Source organism: Vipera ursinii (genome assembly GCF_947247035.1).
Source record: "Vipera ursinii genome assembly, chromosome: Z".
Taxonomy (NCBI): domain Eukaryota; kingdom Metazoa; phylum Chordata; class Lepidosauria; order Squamata; family Viperidae; genus Vipera; species Vipera ursinii.
In genome coordinates, this window is record NC_139517.1 from 43336069 (window position 1) to 43355929 (window position 19861).

A 19861-nucleotide genomic window follows, 5' to 3' on the forward strand; every position below is an offset into this window, starting at 1 on the left:
AACAGGTTCCATGGGGATATTGTGATATTGACAAGGAAGCTTTAGAAGCCACGATGGTAAACATGGGTTGATAGACAAATGAAGCTCAACAAGCCTGGTTTCAATACAGACACTGTGTATTATTTAAAATTAAAAACGATACGTATAAGAGGAAGAAATAATCATCAACAATTGAATATTATTCTCTCCACAAAATTTCTAAGGAAACTAATTTCTAGGGCTTCTCTGGAAAAATAAAAGCTACAAAATATATTAACTGCTTATATTATGAAATAAGATAAAAAATAAAAAATAGGCTTGATATTTTTTATCTGAATAGCAATTTAAAATCTTGAGGTTGGTGGTTTAGTTTTTTTTTTAAAAACTATTTTAATAAGAAAAGAAAAAAAAAACACTCTACTGGGCAAAAATCACCCACTTATGGCCAGCATGCTGATGGTAAGTGTTGCTAAATGTGTTGCTATATGTGCCCTATTGATGCTAAAGGACTAGACTTGCCATATCACTGAGCACATAGCAACCATTGTTGAAAACATTCCCATGACCAACTGAGGAACAAAAAAAGGGATTCTATTTGAATATGTTAACCATTTCATTTGTTCCCCTCAGTTGCTTTTTATTCAAGTTATACCTGGATCTGTTATTATATGCATTCTTATACATTATTTTATTTTATTTTTATTTTTATTACATTTATATCCTGCCCTTCTCCGAAGACTCAGGGCGGCTTACAAGCTTAGCAGTAGCCTTCATTCTATGTATATGCCTGCTTTTTAGGGCTTTCACACACACCCCAAGCGGCATTATTACAAAGTCAGCTTATTGCCCCCAACAATCTAGGTCCTCATTTTACCTACCTCGGAAGGATGGAAGGCTGAGTCAACCTTGAGCCTGGTGGGATGCGAACCTGCACTAATTGCAGGCAGCTGGTGTTACATTAGTGAAACTGATCCCAGTACTTGCTAAAATATGTGTTTACTGGAGATTTTAAGCTTCAAAATGAAGCTAGGGGAAGTTGTCCACCCAAAATGCAATTCTAAATATTTTAAATGCCTTCATTTCTTCGCTTAGAATTCTAAATTGTTCTCATTAAATTTAAATTCCAGATTTCCTTGGGGGAAGTCAAGCTTACTGTTAGATAGGAAGGACCAGTACATAAACTAAATTAATTATAAATTGGTTGGAAGTATGCTTGATGGAGCATCAACTCCACACATCTGCTTTAAAGGAATGAACATATGCTAAAGGAAAAAAAAGTGTTTAATTTTGAAAAGTCACTATATAAGATGATTTCATTAAACTTTTCCCTGTATGAAAGCTTGTTAATATAGCATATAGAAAACCAAATTGCTCTTGGTCCTCTCTAAGCCATAATTAATTGGAAGATAGGAAGTGTTTAGGAAGTTTCTCACAGCAACTGAAGTAATTTGCCTATCTGCACCTTCAATCTTATAATCTCTCTCTCTCTCTCTCTCTCTCTCTCTCTCTCTCCCTCCCTCCCTCCCTCCTTTCTTCCTTCTCTCTCTCTTACAGCTACCGGTACTTAGCATTTTCACTCTTAACAGTGTCAGAAGACCAAGCTATTTTAATATGATTTGGCATATCTTAATTGCTATTCAAGACAAGTCATTCCTAAAACAGACAAACTTCAACAATAAATTATAATTGGAGAAATGTATTTCTCAGCCGAGGGCATCCAACCAGCTCCTGAGAGGATTATTAGTGAGATGAAGGAGAAGGGTTTACAAATGATATCACTGTTCTTGCTTTAAAAAAAATTCTGACGTTTTAACTTGGGATAACCCATCCTGCACTAAGCAACTGTGTGAACGTACAGCAGGAAAGCTGAGTAATATAGCAATACAGAATAAAGGATTGCAATGACAATGGGAAATGGGAGGGGAAGGTCAGCAGATACTGTATGATTACACAGTAATCTTATGGAGATCATAATGCATGAATAGGCACAATAACTAAAAGCAAAATTTGGAAAAGGGTTTCAAGATTTATATCTCTGGTTAGGATTGCCAATGTTATTTTAAAATGATCATATTCTGTTAAACCATGCTGAAATTTTCAACCATTGGAAATTATAGCAACAAAACAGTACAACAAATGGAAACTTTCTTATTATATGACCACAATATATATTTTTAGCAAGTCACAATGCATAAAAAATAAATCCCAAAGAAAATATTCAGGAAGCTAACAGAGTAATACTTACATTATACAGTGGGATAGTTTTCATCACTTTGTAGTGCTTTACAGGGTCCATCTTATAAAGATGTCTGTCAGTTATAAAAATTGCTCGATTTTCTACCTTATTGAAGCGGTTTACCTGCAAATAATTAAAACACACACTAGTATTACAATTATTACCTTAAAAGCAGTACAATATCTTACACACAAACGGAAAGAATTATTATTGTGAAAACTAGAATCTTGGTCTGCATTATATAGATATTAAATTTGCAAATAAGAGTGCTCATTAGAATTGCTGTTAAAATTTTAATATTTCTAACAAAATGCATTAATTAGAGTTCCGATAACTTTTTTTTGAATTAGCTGTTTGAAATCCAGATCGCTACAAAGGAAATCTGACAAATGCTTCCTTAAAATACTTAAATTACACTTTAAATAATTGAATTTTATTTTAACAATATATATAGAAAATAATTCAAAAATTAGTATACATTTGTATGTATTTATATAAACCTTTTCCAATGATATCAGTTTAAGGTATTCTTTTGACATAAAGAACAATAACTACACCTAACTTCAGATCTGCTTCAGATTTATATAATCATTCATGAAACAATTTCGCTTTTTGGATCTGACAAATTTTCTTTATTTTGGCCAGGACTCAGGCTAGGGAACACTAAAAGACTAACCCAAACCAATTATTTTTGATAATCTGGCCATCAATTAGCTGAGTAAAGGAAATATTTTTGCCACTGATTAATCACTGTGTGCTGTTATCATAAAATGATGGTTGTTTAGCAGAGAGAGTGCCAGATATGAAGAGAAAGAACAGAAAATTTCAGTCTTTTTTCCTGAAACTCAATAAACTGACCTGCCTTACTAGCAAAGCATCATATTTAAATCACAGTCCATTTCAGTATTAAAAATCTCCATGAGTTAATCGTAGATAAAGGTGCTAACTCTACATATTATTTGGCCTAATAAGCTAGAAAATGAAACCTACATTATGTCCCTCACACAGAGTTCATGTTCAGGAAATAATTCCAACCTTTTTATTTTAGAAACAGGATATAATGAGGACTCTATGTTGAGAATTGTAATTAGTGGAAAATAGAGCAGCCAGATTGCTTTCTAGCACCCGCTCTATTGATACACACCAGTTTTTCACGAACTGCTTTAGCTGCTAATTATTTTTGTGACACATTTCAAGATGTTCAGATCCTATTTATAAAGTCTCAAGTAGATTGGAAGCAGGATACCTGAAACACTGCCCACAGTCTGATTTGCAGCAAAGAGCCTTCTATATGCTCCATAATCAAGGCACACTAATTTGGCAAAGAGGCAGTACAAAGCCTTCAAAGGGATAGGCAGGGCTTTTTTTCTCATAGAACGCTCGTTCCGGCACCTTTTTTGGATGGAACTTTGTAGGGTAGGCAAGGCGGGTTGTATGATATGTGTGAGTTCCGGCACCTTTTTCTTTTACAAAAAAAGCACTGGGGATAGGACCTTGCCAAACTTTGCTCCATATAGGGCTCTTGCTGGAGAGCCTCTATCCATTAAGTTAAATTTCAAAAACACCAGAAGTGTTTTTAACCAGTATATCTGAGGAAAACAGCCTTCAAATCAAACAAGATTGGTTCCCAGCCACACAGCTTATGAGGTATTTTGAAATGGGTCATGCCATTTTCTGTTTCCACATCACAATTTTGAAATTTTGCTAGGTCTTAAATTTGACCAGGCTGCAGGTACTATCTCTGCTGGACTTTACAAGAATAATGACTCATAGGTAGTTCTCAACTTATGACCATTCATTTAATGACTGACGTTACAATGATGTGAAAATAGTGAGTTACAACCAGTCCTCAATTTAAAACTACTGTAACATCCCCAAGGTTATATGGACAAAATTCAAGTGCTTGGCAACCATCATGTATTTACAATAGTCGCAGTATCCCAGGATCATGTGATCACCATTTGCGAGCTTCCCAGAGGGCTTTGGACAAAGTAAATGGGGAAAGCAAGTTCATTTAATGACCACATGGTTTGCTTAAATATTGCAATGATTTGCTTAATAATTGCTGCAAAAAACTGGACAGTTATAATGTCTGATAGGATTTTCCATGTTGTGAGGAAGCAGGTTATTGTCAAGTTGGACAGTGCTCTTCCCTTGTGTGTGTGTGTGGGTCTTTCAGGATGAACACTATCTTTCTGTGTGTTGGTCAGTTTGGCTGAAATCCTGCTGCTAACAGCTGGTTCGTCTATGCTGCTAGGAGTCAGTTTCTTTAGCCAGCAAGCATGGATCACATTCAGGCCAGGTGCTGTCTAGCTCTTCACGTTCTTGATCCACTATTTATTTTATTTATTTTATTACATTTATATACCGCCCGGTTTACAGGGTGATTAAAAAAACCAAGATACAAAAGTTAAAAACAAATTTTAAAAAATTATATTTGTCCCTGCATAAATAAAACCCCATTAAAATAAGATTAATCCTCAGCCTGGGGCAGAGAGCTCGAAGAGCCAGGTCTTCAGGTCCCGGCGGAATGAATGGAGGTCGGGGGCAGTCCTCAGCTCCACTGGCAGCTGGTTCCAAAGGGCAGGCGCCCCCACTGAGAAGGCCCTATCCCTGGGTGTCGTCCGCCGGCAATCTCTTACCGGTGGCACCCTGAGAAGACCCTCCCTGTGGGAGCGCACTGGACGAAGGGAACTTGATGCCGGCATATCTGATATCTGATATTGGTAACTGATTATGGTAATTAGTTCCTGTTCTGGAAAATTGCTGTGGTCTGTAACTACTTTGTACTTGAAGCTAAGGAAGATATTTTCTTTTCCCATTACAATTTCCAAGAGTTATCCTCAGCTAACATTAAAGATAACTTACTCAAATCTGGAGGCCTGGAGGAACGTTGTCCATAGGGTCGCAATGAGTCGGACACGACTTCGCAGCTAACAACAACAACAACTCAAATCTCTGTGGTTTTGGTTTATCTTCATTTTGCCCACTCCTCTTCCACTTCTACCTTTCATTCACATTACTGTTACGTGCTACTCATTTCCTGAAAATTACTGTTGCTTCAGTCATTTAGTCACTCCCAACTTTTTGTGACACAAAGAACGCAAATTTGCCAGAATTGTCTTTTAGTAACTGTTTCTTTGAGTTCTTGTAAGTCAATGCTTATGTCATCAATGAGGGCAGGGCTTTTTTTTGTCATAGAACACTCAGAACGGAGTTCCGGCAACTTTTTTTGATGGAACCTTGTAGGGTAGGCAAGGCGGGTTGTATGACATCTGTGAGTTCCGGCACCTTTTTCTTTTACAAAAAAAGCACTGAATGAGGGTATCTGGCTACTTTATCTTTTATCAGAGTCTTTTTTTCTGTTAGACTCTTTTTCACTTGCCTTCCAAAGTTTTTCCAAAAATCATAGTCTTTTTCAAAGACTGCTGCCTTTGCACTGCTTGTCCAAAACACCCAACCTTAAGTGCTCCTGTAAGAGCTCCTAGTGAACAGTTTATTTTTATTTTATAAAATATTTAATATATTTTATTAATAAAGAACCAATATGCCTATTAAAAAGATCTAAAAATGTCAAGATTACAATAGCAACTATCATATGTACTACGGTAAACAAAAAGAGGCTGTTGACCTATTATATATTTATTATGGACCGATGTAGAGTTGAAGGAATTAAGGGAAATAGGTGATCCTACAGAAACATATTGGTTCAAAAAGGATATTTAAAAAATTGTTAAGAGGATTCAAAATCCCTTTTTTAAAAAATTGATAGAACTATGGAATAAATGGAGATACCGGTTAACGCCAGGAATTTCTCCTTTAACACCAGTGGTGGAAATGGAGAAATTCCCTAAGATTGAATTGAAAGAATGGATTACCGTATTTTCTGGCATATAAGACAACTGGGCGTATAAGACGACCCTCTACATTTCCTGTTAAATTATAGGCTTTGGGCTATACTCGCCATATAAGACTACCCCTCTTCCAACGCACACCAAATAAAAATGAAAAAACATCAGATTTGATTTTAATATGGTAATTTTAATTCAAATGTTTATGACATGCAGGTACTTAGTAGGAAAACTGTCACTTATAAACATAAGGCTGTTTGTCATCCAACATATAAACATAAAACAGTGCAAGTGGATTAAACTTTTCCTAATTCACTCTAAAGCTTTCCCTGTGCAGACCAAATGGGATATCTGCTCCAGGTTTTCCAGCCAGCCCGCCCAGTTCGAGTCAAATGCGTCCTTAGAGCTAAGCAGCTGCTCTGGCTGCTGCATTCCCCACCTGCCTTTCAAGTTGGGATAGACTGCAGCTGCTCTTCAACTTTAGAAGGAAAGACGCCCAGACCCCAGCCTGTAAAAAATTACAGACTGCAGCTTCTTCTCCAATTGGTCCCGTTTTCCCTGCGCAGACCAAATGGGAGATCCGCTCCAGGTTTTCCAGCCAGCCCTGTCCCTAAAGTTTCAGCACCCGGCGTATAAGACGACCCCTGACTTTTGAGAAGATTTTCATGGGTTAAAAAGTCATCTTATACGCCAGAAAATATGGTAGTAAATTTAAAAAAAAATCAGATATATAAATGGGAAGACTGTCCTATGTCTCTTCTGAATATAGTTTGCTACATCTGGCAGTTGTTTTTCCATGTGCTATTGAAGCACAAATAGCAAAATCTTAATAATAATCCTAATTCAAGTGGAAAGTAAGTTGAACTATAAGGTCTGAGCATTCTTTAGCACTGTCCCATTTTGTGATTGGAATATAAATCTCTATTTTTTCAGTCTTGGCCATGCCTGTATGATGCATTTTAACTGAATCATCTTTGATTTTTGATCTCTGGTCAACATTTCCAGCATCAATGTTAGCAATTTTGTCAAGGATCCATTTAATCAAACTTTCAAGAATTTACCTCTAATTCAATGAGCAAATATTTACACACACAGTCACAGACACTAGGTTACTAGGATGTAACTTTTGCATATTACATTAATTAAGTGAACATGATGGAGCAGACCCTGATTTCCTTTTTCAAACAACTCATTATGTCCATATCAAGAACTTCAGAATTTAATATGTTAGAGCAGGGGTGTCAAACTGCTGGCCCGTGGGCTGGACACGTCATGAGGAAACTGCACCCATCCCATTGCCGGCAATGGAGAAAAAGCTCCGGTGCGTCGTGAGACGTCATGTGATGTCGCGGGTTTGACATGTCTGTGTTAGAGGTAACATGAAAAGCATCACACTGGTGATCTCTGGCGGGCCCGAGAAAGGGGTTATTCCTCTGTCCTGGTCCTATTAGATCTCTCAGCGGCTTTTGATACTATCGACCATGGTATCTTGCTGCGACGTCTTGAGGGGTTGGGAGTGGGAGGCACCGTTTTACGGTGGTTCTCCTCCTACCTCTCGGGCCGTTTGCAGACGGTGTTGGCAGGGGGGCAGAGGTCAGCCCCTAGGCCCCTTAGTTGTGGGGTGCCTCAGGGGTTGGTACTCTTGCCCCTCCTGTTCAACATCTATATAAAGCCGCTGGGTGAGATCATCCGTGGTTTCGGGGTGAGGTATCATCAATATGCTGATGATACCCAGCTTTTCATCTCCACCCCCGAACCAACCCAATGATGCCCTCGACGTGATGTCCTGTTGCCTGGAAGCGGTATGGATTTGGATGGGGAAGAACAGGCTCCGGCTCAACCCAGCCAAGACTGAGTGGCTTTACGTACCAGCATCTCATTTAGTCCAAGAGGTTCCATCTTTGGTTATGGGAGGAGAGGTGTTACCTCCCGTTGATAGGGTACGCAATTTAGGTGCCCTCCTGGATTCACGACTCAGTTTTGAAGATCATATTGGAGTCGTGGCCAGGGGGGCATTTGCCCAGGTTCGCCTGATGCACCAGTTGCGCCCCTATCTGGACCAAGATGCCCTAGGTACAGTCACCCATGCACTCGTTACCTCCCGTATAGATTACTGCAATGCTCTCTACATGGGGCTGCCCTTGAAGACCACCCAGAGGCTTCAGCTGGTGTAGAATGTGGCTGCGCGGGTAGTGATGGGAGCATCCCGATACTCCCATATTACACCCCTCCTGCGTGAGCTGCATTGGTTACCGGTTGTCCTCCGGGTGAGATTTAAGTTGCTGGTACTTACCTTTAAAGCCTACATGGCTTAGGCCCAGGATATTTGCAGGACCGTCTGCTTCCGGGAACGATCTCCCATTGCCCAGTACGCTCACACAGAGAGGGCCTCCTCAGGGTGCCGTCAGCTAGACAATGTCAGCTGGCGACCCCCAGGGGGTGGGCCTTCTCTGTGGGAGTGCCAGCCCTATGGAACCAACTTCTTTTCCGTCAGGCTGACCTGGACTGACGACAGGGATTTTAAAATGTTTTTAAATTTTTAACTACAATTTTAACTTATTCTATTGCGGCTGTTAATTTAATTCTTTTTAACTTTTGTATCGTTGTATTTTATTGTTGTTAGCCGCCCTGAGTCCTTCGGGAGATAGGGTGGCATATAAGTCCCAATAATAAATAAATAAATAAATAAATAAATAAATAAATAAATAAATAAATAAATAAATAAATAAATCTACTGGTTAGTTGGATCAAGGAATTCTTACTATGTGCAAAGTCATGCAAGTAATTATTGGTATTGTTTTTATTTTGCTCTGGATTGTTATCACTTGAATCATATCAAGTTAATGATCATATTTAATGACCAATGCTCACACAGACCTCCAAGAAAACAAGGACTTCACAATTTCTTGTAATACCAGGATCCCACCTTGCATACAAGGAGCTGTCCTTTGTACTGAAGAAAAGAAGAAAGCTTATGTTCAAATGATCTATTCTATTGCATTTTTATTGGAGGTTTTGAACACAGCAGCAGTTCTTTCCCAAAATATTGGACAAAAGGGGAACCTGAAGAATCCAAGACCATTAAATGCTATGTTTTCATTTCAGTGCAAAATTTTGCCTGATTTTGCACAGACACACAAACAAAGCAAGGAAATTCTTCAAGATACAACCAACTATCCTGGAACAAAGCTGAGAAAAATATACATACAGTAATAAGGCGAGGTACAGATATTAATTTTAGAATGCCTGATTTATTGTTATTGCCACTATGTGAATCACAACATGCTGGGTAATATAATATGCTTGTGCAGAGGGAGGATACTGAATATGACTTCAAAAAATAAAGATTATTAATACTGATCATTGTTTTGCAGGGCCTTGTGGAAAGGTTCAGTAGTAGCAAGGGAAGAACAGAAATAGATTCCAAATATTATTTGAGAAATTATCAAATGTTGTAGGACAAATGAAGCTACACAAGTAGATTACTGATGAAATTACTTCAAAATGGTCTCAGTACATTAATGGACCAATGTTTAATAAAATAAAGAATCCTACAGCGTCTTATTCAAAGAATCCTTTTATTTTAGTACTCTACACTCTTATTTAAAAGATTTTCTGAAGGTTTTTAGTAAAAGGTTATACAAATTACTGTATATTATCTGAGAGCTTTTAAATTGAGATGTTTTTTAGGTCTGCCAGAAATCATGATATACTAGTGCTGGAGCACTCGGTACATCAACAGACTGCACAGATTCCTGCCAATCCTGCCCCAGAGCCATAATTTCTCCTTATTGCTTCACTACCCAGGTGCACCAAAGTACCTCGACTTCCATATTAGGCTTTCTATTTCATCATTCCACTCCCTTGGCAACTAATCCTTTTCTAGTCTTCTAATAATTGCTATTAGCATATTCTATGTTCAGAACAAAGTAGCTGCAAATATAACTGCTGTTATACAAGTGTTTTGTACTATCAACATGTTCCAAATGATACACCCACAATTTATCCAAAACTAATACAGAAATGTTTGTGACAAATACACAAGGATACACACCAGAAACGGCTGAGTAGCAGTAACACAGTGTGTATCTATAATGAATTTAAGGAATCTGCACCTATACTTTGCATGTTACATTGCAACAAAAACATGTTTTTCATACAGACAGTGAGGAAAAATAAAGGGGAAAGATAAATACCTGAAAAAACTAAAGTCACAGAAAGAACTTCATGATAACAAAAAATAATAGAGACTGGCTTTAGAATTCATGAAAAGAACAAAAGGAGGCTGTTTTCATCAAACAAGTTACATGGCAGAATACATTCTGAAACCGAGCGCTCTAGAAGACATGAATGAGCAAAGCAAACAATAGGGCTGATGGAATTCATGGTTGTGCAAAGAATAAAGAGAACTTGGAGGGAGTTAAGTGCCCTACAGAGCACTTTCAACTCTGAAGATACCAGCCACATTGGCTGGTGAAATGTCAGAAGACCGAATAATTAAACTATGGACTAATTACCCAGAAGGTCATCAGCACTGAACTAACTTAGTATTGTGCTAACAAATAACTCCTATATTATTTCTGCCAACTGTAAAAAAATCCTTTATTTCTCCCCAAAGCCTACTTTTGATCCCAAACACTCAGGGTTAAAACTCAGTGTTTGGGAGGATTTTTTTCCAATTTTCTCCAGCTTACCTTACGAACTTGAGATGAGAAAAGAATCCTCATGAACTTGTCCTTGCGTTGCAACTCAGAAGTAACAGAGGTGAATGAACCCGTAGCCTGAGAATTATCAGGATTCTTAAAGAAACAATAAATTTATCTATTGTTAAAACAAGTCCAGAGCACCTTTACTATTCCAAATCAAATATAAGTAATAAAACTTTACTGTAGCTATTGTTCTCCATTTGCTTAAGTTTAAAAAGTCAAGAAACAAAATTAAGGAGATGGACATAAGTGTCCAAAAGGCAAACTCTCTACAATAAGCACAGCCTCCTATAATTTTCAAGAGTTCAGTTTAGAATAGAATACACCTAGATTAGCTTTCCTATTCCCATGCCCCAAAGCCAGGAAAATAGTCAAAATTTTCAGTGAGTTTCTGAACATTATCGGGGTGGTAATCATATGGGGGACTGCTGTTGTAGACAGCAGGCACCACATTTTTTTTATTGCTACTATTTCAATTAGTCTTATTTCTCCCACAACTGTCTGATTAAAAAAAAATTAAAGAGACACAGGGACATACAGAAAAATTCCAACAAAGGCTTTCATCTTGGTATATAGATTTTTTTTATTGGCTAAACCTACTCCTGACATTAATATTGCAAGAATGTCTTTAATATGATTTTAAATTTCCAAACATATGCACTGACTCAAAACCTTTGGAGAAGATTCCACAAATTTTAAGTAAAGTAGGAATATGGAGGCCAAACTTGATTAGCTTACCTACTGAACAATATTACCACTCTTTTGTCTGTCAGGAATTTCACGTTAATTAATTTAATAAATTATTAATTTATCTAGCAAGAACTGCACATACTGCACTATTCATCTTTTACTATGTTTTCATTTTTGTAGTATTGCAAGAAACAATGACTGAATTTTGACAGGTTCTACTATAATTACCAATGCAAGGTAGTTGCCCTGCCAGACCCTTTGCAATCCAATATCCCCTCGATGGCCCTTAAGCAACTCCAATGCTGCCACTTTTGCCTTGATTTGTGGCAAATCTTTGGGTGGGATACTTTTAATTAGTTCATGTGCTCTCCATCTGAGAAAAAAATTAAGAAGTCATACAGGAATTTGACAGAAGGCAAGGATTGTGAAACAAAAATTCAAAATTACCCATCAATATGAGAATTTCATTCAGAAAAGATGTTCAGCTGACTCATATCATTAGAAATGTGCAATGGTATTCTTTATGTGATTGATGCTTCCCGAAGTAGCATCTCTACTATTCCATCTACAAAGCTAACTCCACAGAGAGATGCTGAAGATGCTGGGTGGCTCTGCCCAAGCTCCATAACTCAAGAAACAGATTGTTTCCATTTCTTACCTGGAATAGATTGCATGTAGAGCTTTTTCAAATCGTCGCAAAACCTTTGGAGGATTAGGCCATTTCACATGCTTCCCATAATCTTTCATAGACTTCACATTTTGAAATCGCCGGGCAACCTCACAGATATAAGACTTCACTTTGTATCGACGGTAACATTTTAAAATCTTCAGGGCAGCTCGGGTCCTCTTGTATTGGAGTCGAGCTAATGTACCTCTCCAAACCTACAGAAATAGCCATTCAGAAAATATTAGGCTGTGGCATAATTTATTCTGCTTCTATTAATCAAGGGCATGTGTGTTTATGAAAAGGTTTGCCATTGCCTTTTTGTTGGATATTTTGTAATCTAACCTATTAAGATTCCTGGTTTGTTTGCACCCAGCACTAATATCAGCCATAGTTAGCTAATATTGCCACATAAATGGGAGCACTATCTACAGGTGAAACTCAAAAAATTAGAATATCGTGCAAAAGTTCATTTATTTCAGTAATGCAACTTAAAAGGGGAAACTAATATATGAGATAGACTCATTACATGCAAAGCAAGATAGTTCAAGCCGTGATTTCTCATAATTGTGATGATTATGGCTTACAGCTCATGAAAACCCCAAATCCACAATCTTACAAAATTAGAATATTACATGCAATCAATAAAACAAGGAGTGTACATAGAACAATGTCGGACCTCTGAAAAGTATAAGCATGCATATGTACTCAGTACTTGGTTTGGGCCCCTTTTGCAGCAATTACTGCCTCAATGCGGCGTGGCATGGAAGCTATCAGCCTGTGGCACTGCTGAAGTGTTATGGAAGACCAGGATGCTTCAATAGCGGCCTTCAGCTCTTCTGCATTGTTCGGTCTCATGTCTCTCATCTTTCTCTTGGAAATGCCCCATAGATTCTCTATAGGGTTCAGGTCAGGCGAGTTTGCTGGACAATCAAGCACAGTAATCCCACGGTCATTGAACCAGGTTTTGGTGCTTTTGGCAGTGTGGGCAGGTGCCCAGTCCTGCTGGAAAATGAAGTCAGCATCCCCATAAAGCTCGTCTGCGGAAGGAAGCATGAAGTCCTCCAAAATCTCCTGGTAGATGGCTGCGTTGACCCTGGACTTAATGAAGCACAGTGGACCAACACCAGCAGATGACATGGCTCCCCAAATCAACACAGACTGTAGAAACTTCACACTGGACTTCAAGCATCTTGCAGTGTGTGCCTCTCCATTCTTCCTCCAGACTCTGGGTCCTTGGTTTCGAAATGAGATGCAAAAGTTGCTCTCATCAGAAAAGAGGACTTTGGACCACTGAGCAACAGACCAGGTCTGGTTTTTTTTAGCCCAGGTAAGACGCTTCTGACGTTGTTTGTTGTTCAGGAGTGGCTTGACAAGAGGAATACGACATTTGAAGCCCATGTCCAGGATCCGTCTGTGTGTGGTGGCTCTTGATGCACTGACTCCAGCCTCAGTCCACTCCTTGTAAAAGTCATCAACACTTTTGAATGGCCTTTTCCTGACAATCCTCTCCAGGCTGCGGTCATCCCTGCTGCTTGTGCACCTTTTTCTTCCACACTTTTCCCCTTCCACATAACTTTCTATTAATGTGCTTTGATACAGCACTTTGGGAACATCCAACTTCTTTTGCAATTACCTTTTGAGGCTTTTCCTCCTTATGGAGGGTGTCAATGATGGTTTTCCGCACAACTGTCAGGTCAGCAGTCTTCCCCATGATTGTGATTCCTACTGAACCAGACTGAGAGACCATTTAAAGGCTCAGGAACCCTTTGCAGGTGTTATGGCTTAATTAACTGATTAGAGTGGGACACTTTGAGCCTAGAATATTGCACCTTTTCACAATATTCTAATTTTCTGAGATTGTGGATTTGGGGTTTTCATGAGCTGTAAGCCATAATCATCACAATTATGAGAAATCACGGCTTGAACTATCTTGCTTTGCATGTAATGAGTCTATCTCATATATTAGTTTCCTCTTTTAAGTTGCATTACTGAAATAAATGAACTTTTGCACGATATTCTAATTTTTCGAGTTTCACCTGTAGATATAAATGAATAAATACAATTAAATGTAGTCAAGCTTTTTGAAATTGTTCTTCCCCACTAATTTCTAGGAAGATAGCTCACTCTAATTTGACATCATTGCTTGTTTTTAGTTTGCAGTGTTTGTATGAACCCAGGAATGTGTGGTTTATTCCACAGTCATAGTTAAATAAACCATAACTTATCTTTATAAGCAACTACCATAAAAATTATACATTTGTCAATTGGAGTATCAGTTAAAAGTACCATAAAACACTTTTATGTAGTGAGTTTAATGGGGTCTAGCTTCCCTAAACTAGAAATAGGATTGACTTCCTATTTCAAGAATAAATTACTTTATTAAAAAATAATTCAATTTCTTCTGTTGTGCTGTAAAAAAGGTAGCAGTCTTAAATAAGGGAAAAAAATCACTTGTTAAATATTTTAATAGCAAATCAAGAGAAGAAATTTGCAGATTGTTTGAGAAACTGTATGTCTAATGCAGTTAAAGCCAAGGAGTACATACATATTGATTTGTAGTATTTCATGAAAATATGGATAGAAGTACAAGTTTTACAAGTTTTCCTCAAGGGACATTTTCTCAGAAAATGGCTTATGTTATAGCCCCTCTGAATAAGCTGCATGTCAGAATGCTGTATAGCATCTTTATTCTTACATAATTTTTATAGTTTGACTTCACAGCATGAATTTTTGCAGTCAAGATTAAGAATGCCAATTTGCTACATTTGCAGCAATTGTTGTTAAGCAAATTAAATTAGAACTTGCCATGATTTGCTATTTAAATGATCACCTTCTCTAACCTAAAGGATGGCATCAACACATCAGTGTAGATCAGACTTATGATGTGATTGCTAATATTACTTTATTATGAGCTTACATCAATAGAATCTTGTGCATCTGAATTTGCTTCCCCCTCCCTCTCTTTAGTTTCTTGAGAACTAGAGGGACATATCTGAAATAGAGAAATGCATTCAGATGCCTTTTATCTGATCACTGCCTTGGTTGGGATAGTTCCTCTTGTTCAGGTTATTCCTTACTGCCCATTACAGATGATGAAATCCATGGGTTTTTTTCAATTGTTACATCTTATTGTTATGATTTATTGAAAAAGCATTTTTATACCATAATTAGTGTGCACTGAAATTTCAATTTAATGGGCTGTCTTTTAGCTGACCTCTGGTACAATGGGTCACATTGCCATCTAGATATCTCTCAAAATAATGGACAAATTTACTGCATCCAATAGAATCCATTTACAATGGTCACAATTGTCCTGCATTTCATTTCAGCTTCTTTTTTATTCTTAACAACTTATCTATCCAAACTGCATCCTTGTTGTATTGTTCTTGTGTTCAGAACAATACTGTTTCTTCTTTGCCAGATGCCGGCTGTTTCACTGTAGTCTCTCCATTGATGGATTGGCAGAAATGTTTCTGATTCAACTGAAATTGGAGATTCTACCTGTAATGTGCAAATTCAAGCTTTGCATCCATTGATCTTCTTGATTATATTATGCTGCTTTGTTATTTCCAGTGCTCCTTAATCCTCCTTGTTTCTAAGTTATATTTCTTGACCAGATATTTTTTGGTCTTGTTCTTCAGTTTCTCTTCTTTCTTCATTTTTTAGCTTGCTTGGGTAGGGTGGTTTTGTGCAAAGTCAGGATATTCAGGTGTAGTAATTTCAAAATTGCCATGTACCTAGGCAGCATTTTGGGTATTGCTCCAGTGGCTCCTATTACTATTAGTACAACCATTGATTTCTTCCTCCGCAATCGCTCAAGTTCAGTTTACAAATCACTCCCCCCCCCCGTAGCTGTTTCTCTTTAATTCATGCATCCCCTGGTATTGTAATATGAATGAAACAAACATTTTTCTTTTCTACAATAGTGATGTCAGGCATGTTGTGGGCCAGATGTCTATCTGTTTCAATCAGAAAGTCCCACAGGATCTTGTCTTGCTCATTTTCAACAACTTTGTCGATTTGGTGTTCCCAGTAATTTTTGCTGCATTCAAACCCAAACTTCTGACAAAGCTTCCACTGTATAATTTTGGCAACTTGATCATGACATTGTAGATATCAGTCTGTGAGATTTTGCTGCAGCCACTGATAAGGTGATCCACTCTTTCATCTTTCTTGCTGCATAAGCGATACTTGCTTTTATTGCCGACATGTTGAATTTTTGCTTTCATGGAATTGGTCTGCAAGGCTTGCTCTTGAACAGCCAAAATGAAGCCCTCAGCTTTTCTTCAGCACTCCTGATCTCAACCATTTCCATGTTAGCTTTGTATCTATCTACCTTTCCTTCAATGTCCTTCAGGCATTGACTGTGCACAGGCTTCTTTTTCCAGTTAGAAACTTGATGCTCAATTGGTTTCCTTTCGATATTCTGCTTTCAATCTTGTTGTTTTCAAGAGGTTTCCCTTGTTCACCTCCTTCAGCAGAGGCTCTTTTACTTTTTTATGTAGTCATTTAAGCTGTTTTTTTCCTCTTCCAGAGTTTGTTTCCCTTGTAAGAGACCTCTGCCATTATTATTATTATTGTTGCCATTGTCATCATCATCACCATCATCATCATCATCATCATCATCATCCCTTTTCACATTTTAGAAATATTAGCCTGAAAAGGCTAAATAAATGTCTTAGGAAGATGGTCATAAACTATAACTACATTTTAAAAACTAGGATAATGCAAGCTCTTCGTTTTTGCAAAGTTTTTACAGGCTGAAGAATAGGATCAAACATAATTAAACATATTCTCCTGTTCAAAAAAGGGGAAAGATCTGAGAAATACATCCACAGAAGAGCAGTGGTAGAAGAATACTCATGTTTGGAAGAAAATTGTGGATTAGAGAAAACATCTGGGAAGTGGATGAAGTTTTTAAAATATAAGTAAAGCCTCTAATGATATGCTGGATGGATACAGACTTGTTAGTTCAGGAAGGCATTTTCATATTTTTGCTGAAAAATACTTATTTTATAAGAAAAAAAAAACTTATCAGTAGGATTTCTGCAAATACTGTTCCTTTCACTCTCTTCAAATATGAATTCCAAACTCCCATGAGGCTCATACTGAATTTCAGATAGAAAGTAATGTTCTCTAAGAAGCAATCACAATGGCTACATTCTATTCAAAATGCCTATTGCTTCCTTGGGATAATATTTGTTTCTTCTTCAGCTCAACTTAAAAGAAGCCTTTGTTCCTCCTACTGGTATGCAAATAACTCCTATTTCTTTCACAAATGTTGAAGAACTTTGATTCTGTTTCTGAGCTGGCATTTTACAGTTCCCTAGAGAGGCATAAATTTTCTACTTACACTAGGATTAATTAATTACCCAGTGCAATTAGAAACATAATTATCAATATATTTTATATAGATGATGTAAAAAAACAAAACACAGTCTTTCTTGTATATACCTCTATAAATGTGGGTTACATCATCTTAGGAGAAGATGTAAAATACAGTTAGGAAGCAATGAGAGACAATATTTATAGCAACTGAAACCCAAATAAACAACCTTCCTCAAGAGAAATCAAGAAGGAAAGAAAAAGGAAAGGGAAAGGCTTTTTGTAATATATACCAATACAACACACCCCTATCATAAGGTTCAACACTATCAGTTCTATCCAACTTGGATGGGACATATGTAGGAATTGTTGGAATAAATAAAATGGCAATTGTGTATATGAAAAATAGAAAAGTTTTAATGGAGAGGGAAACTGCACCAAAATAAATGAATTGATGAGACATGCAATTATGGATATTTAGGAAAAGAGGGTTCTGTAAACTAAAAGAACAATGCAGTTTTATACTATGTGGTAAGGCATATGCAAAGAGTAACACTCTAAAGTGTACAACGATAGGACCCATCTCTCTTTGTTTCATCTAATGAATGCTTTAATTCTTATAAGCTTTACTTTTCTGTCCAGATGTCTTTCCTTTTTTTTCCTTAGCTGTTCTGTTATCACTTTGTATTGTTTCATCTCCACTCAGTTTGATCTTTCCTTTTTCTTTCTGTCCTTTACTAGTATGAACATCCCTTTCCTTCCAGCCTGTTTTTCTCCTTTTTAACTGATTCTATATGTTTGTTTAGTGTGTCTATGTGTGAGAATGTGTGCATAAGACAGGATAATTGATGGGGATCAATCAGTATTATAAACAGTATACCTTAGTTTACAAACAGTTTTAATCAGTAATTTTTAATTCAATTATTTTATATAATTTGGCTAACACACATACACATGTATACACAAACACAGATACACAAGAACAAAGTTAAATTATTATTTACACTAAATTATTATAAATTATGTTATTCATGTAATATAATGATACATCAAGTTTAATTTGTCCTGCTACCTTCAATTTTTTTGGTGTGCAGTTCCCACCCACCATACTATTCAAAGGGTGGGCAAACATGGGCACCTGTACAGTCATTATTATAATGGACAGAGCAAATAATTCACTATACTGTCACACTCTCTCTCTTATAGAAATCTAATTATTGCTAAAACTTCACCCTTTCAAAACTTCACTTCAGCCACATAGGCCTAAAGTAAGTTTATCACACAAGTACCCTGGTTAGTGCTAGTACTATTACTGTAGGGTGCTAATATACTTTCCCCATTTTTAAGAAGTCTGATCTCCTTTTTTGTAACTCATCCGTTCATTGGTATATCATGATGTTCTAATTCGTGAGTGTGTGTGTGTGTGTGTGTGTGTGTGTGTGTGTGTGAGAGAGAGAGAGAGAGAGAGAGAGAGAGAGAGAGAGAGAGAGAGAGAGAGAGAGGAGAGAGAAACAGAAGGAGAGAGGGAGACAGAGAAAGAGAGACAGAGAGAGAGACACAGAGACAATAAACAATGTACAACTGCAGAATAGAGAACAATTGCCTTTGGCTCCTGTTTCCTTACCCTGTCCCTGGGCTCTAACCATTTTATCAACTGTTTTCATCTCTCTTTTTCTTCTTCTTCCTCATTTTCTTTTTATGTTCCATATTTTATTCTACAACCAAAGGGGAAGAATTATCCAGGTTTTTTTCAATAAGCTGTTAATCATCCTGGGAATCTTTTCAGCTGAAGTTTAGTGTAAAAATGTTATCCTAAAAAATATCTCATTTTGCCAAAGAGCTGCAGCAGGCACATTTCTGCTCAGGTCTGGGGAGATATATGAGCAGAATGTATCTTCATAAAGTCTTTGTCCCCATTAAAAAAACATTCCTGGCAAAATAGCTGAATCTGGGTGGCATGATCTCAGGATGCTGCAGGATGGCAACTAAAGGAGCTGTATGTGCATTTGCCTGCCCAATATAGTCTTTATTAAAGAATGAAGAACTTTTTTAGATTGGCCTAATCACTATTTTGCATAAATACTTAAGTTGGACTTTTCCTTACCTTGCCCCATGCATTTTCATCTTAACAAGAGATAAAAGAGATAAATTTCAAATATTTGAAGTAATAAGGCAATAATGAGAAACACAATACTAGATAGGAAAATGGAAATATAGCTCAAAGGAAATTATTTAACATTAAACATTGGCCAGACATCCTAGAATGTGAAGTGAAGTGGGCCTTAGAAAAGCTGAGCAATAACAAAGCTAATGGAGGTTACAGTATTCCAGCTGAGCTATTCAAAATCTTAAAAGACGATGCAGTAAAAGTGCTACACTCAATTTGCCAGCAAATTTGGAAAACTCA

The 19861-nt window shown here is 37.3% G+C and overlaps 1 protein-coding gene across 1 annotated transcript in view; it reads right to left on the reverse strand.

The window, feature by feature from the left end:
• LOC310648462 (unconventional myosin-Id-like) overlaps positions 1–19861 on the reverse strand; it is a 153601-nt gene that overhangs the window by 60155 nt on the left and 73585 nt on the right. Inside the window, exons 17-20 of the mRNA XM_083376300.1 lie at positions 12121–12344; positions 11691–11835; positions 10761–10865; positions 2225–2338 (exon numbers count right to left, since the gene is read on the reverse strand). Coding sequence (XP_083232426.1) covers positions 2225–2338; positions 10761–10865; positions 11691–11835; positions 12121–12344 — 588 coding nt within the window. The remainder of the gene's footprint in view (positions 1–2224; positions 2339–10760; positions 10866–11690; positions 11836–12120; positions 12345–19861) is intronic.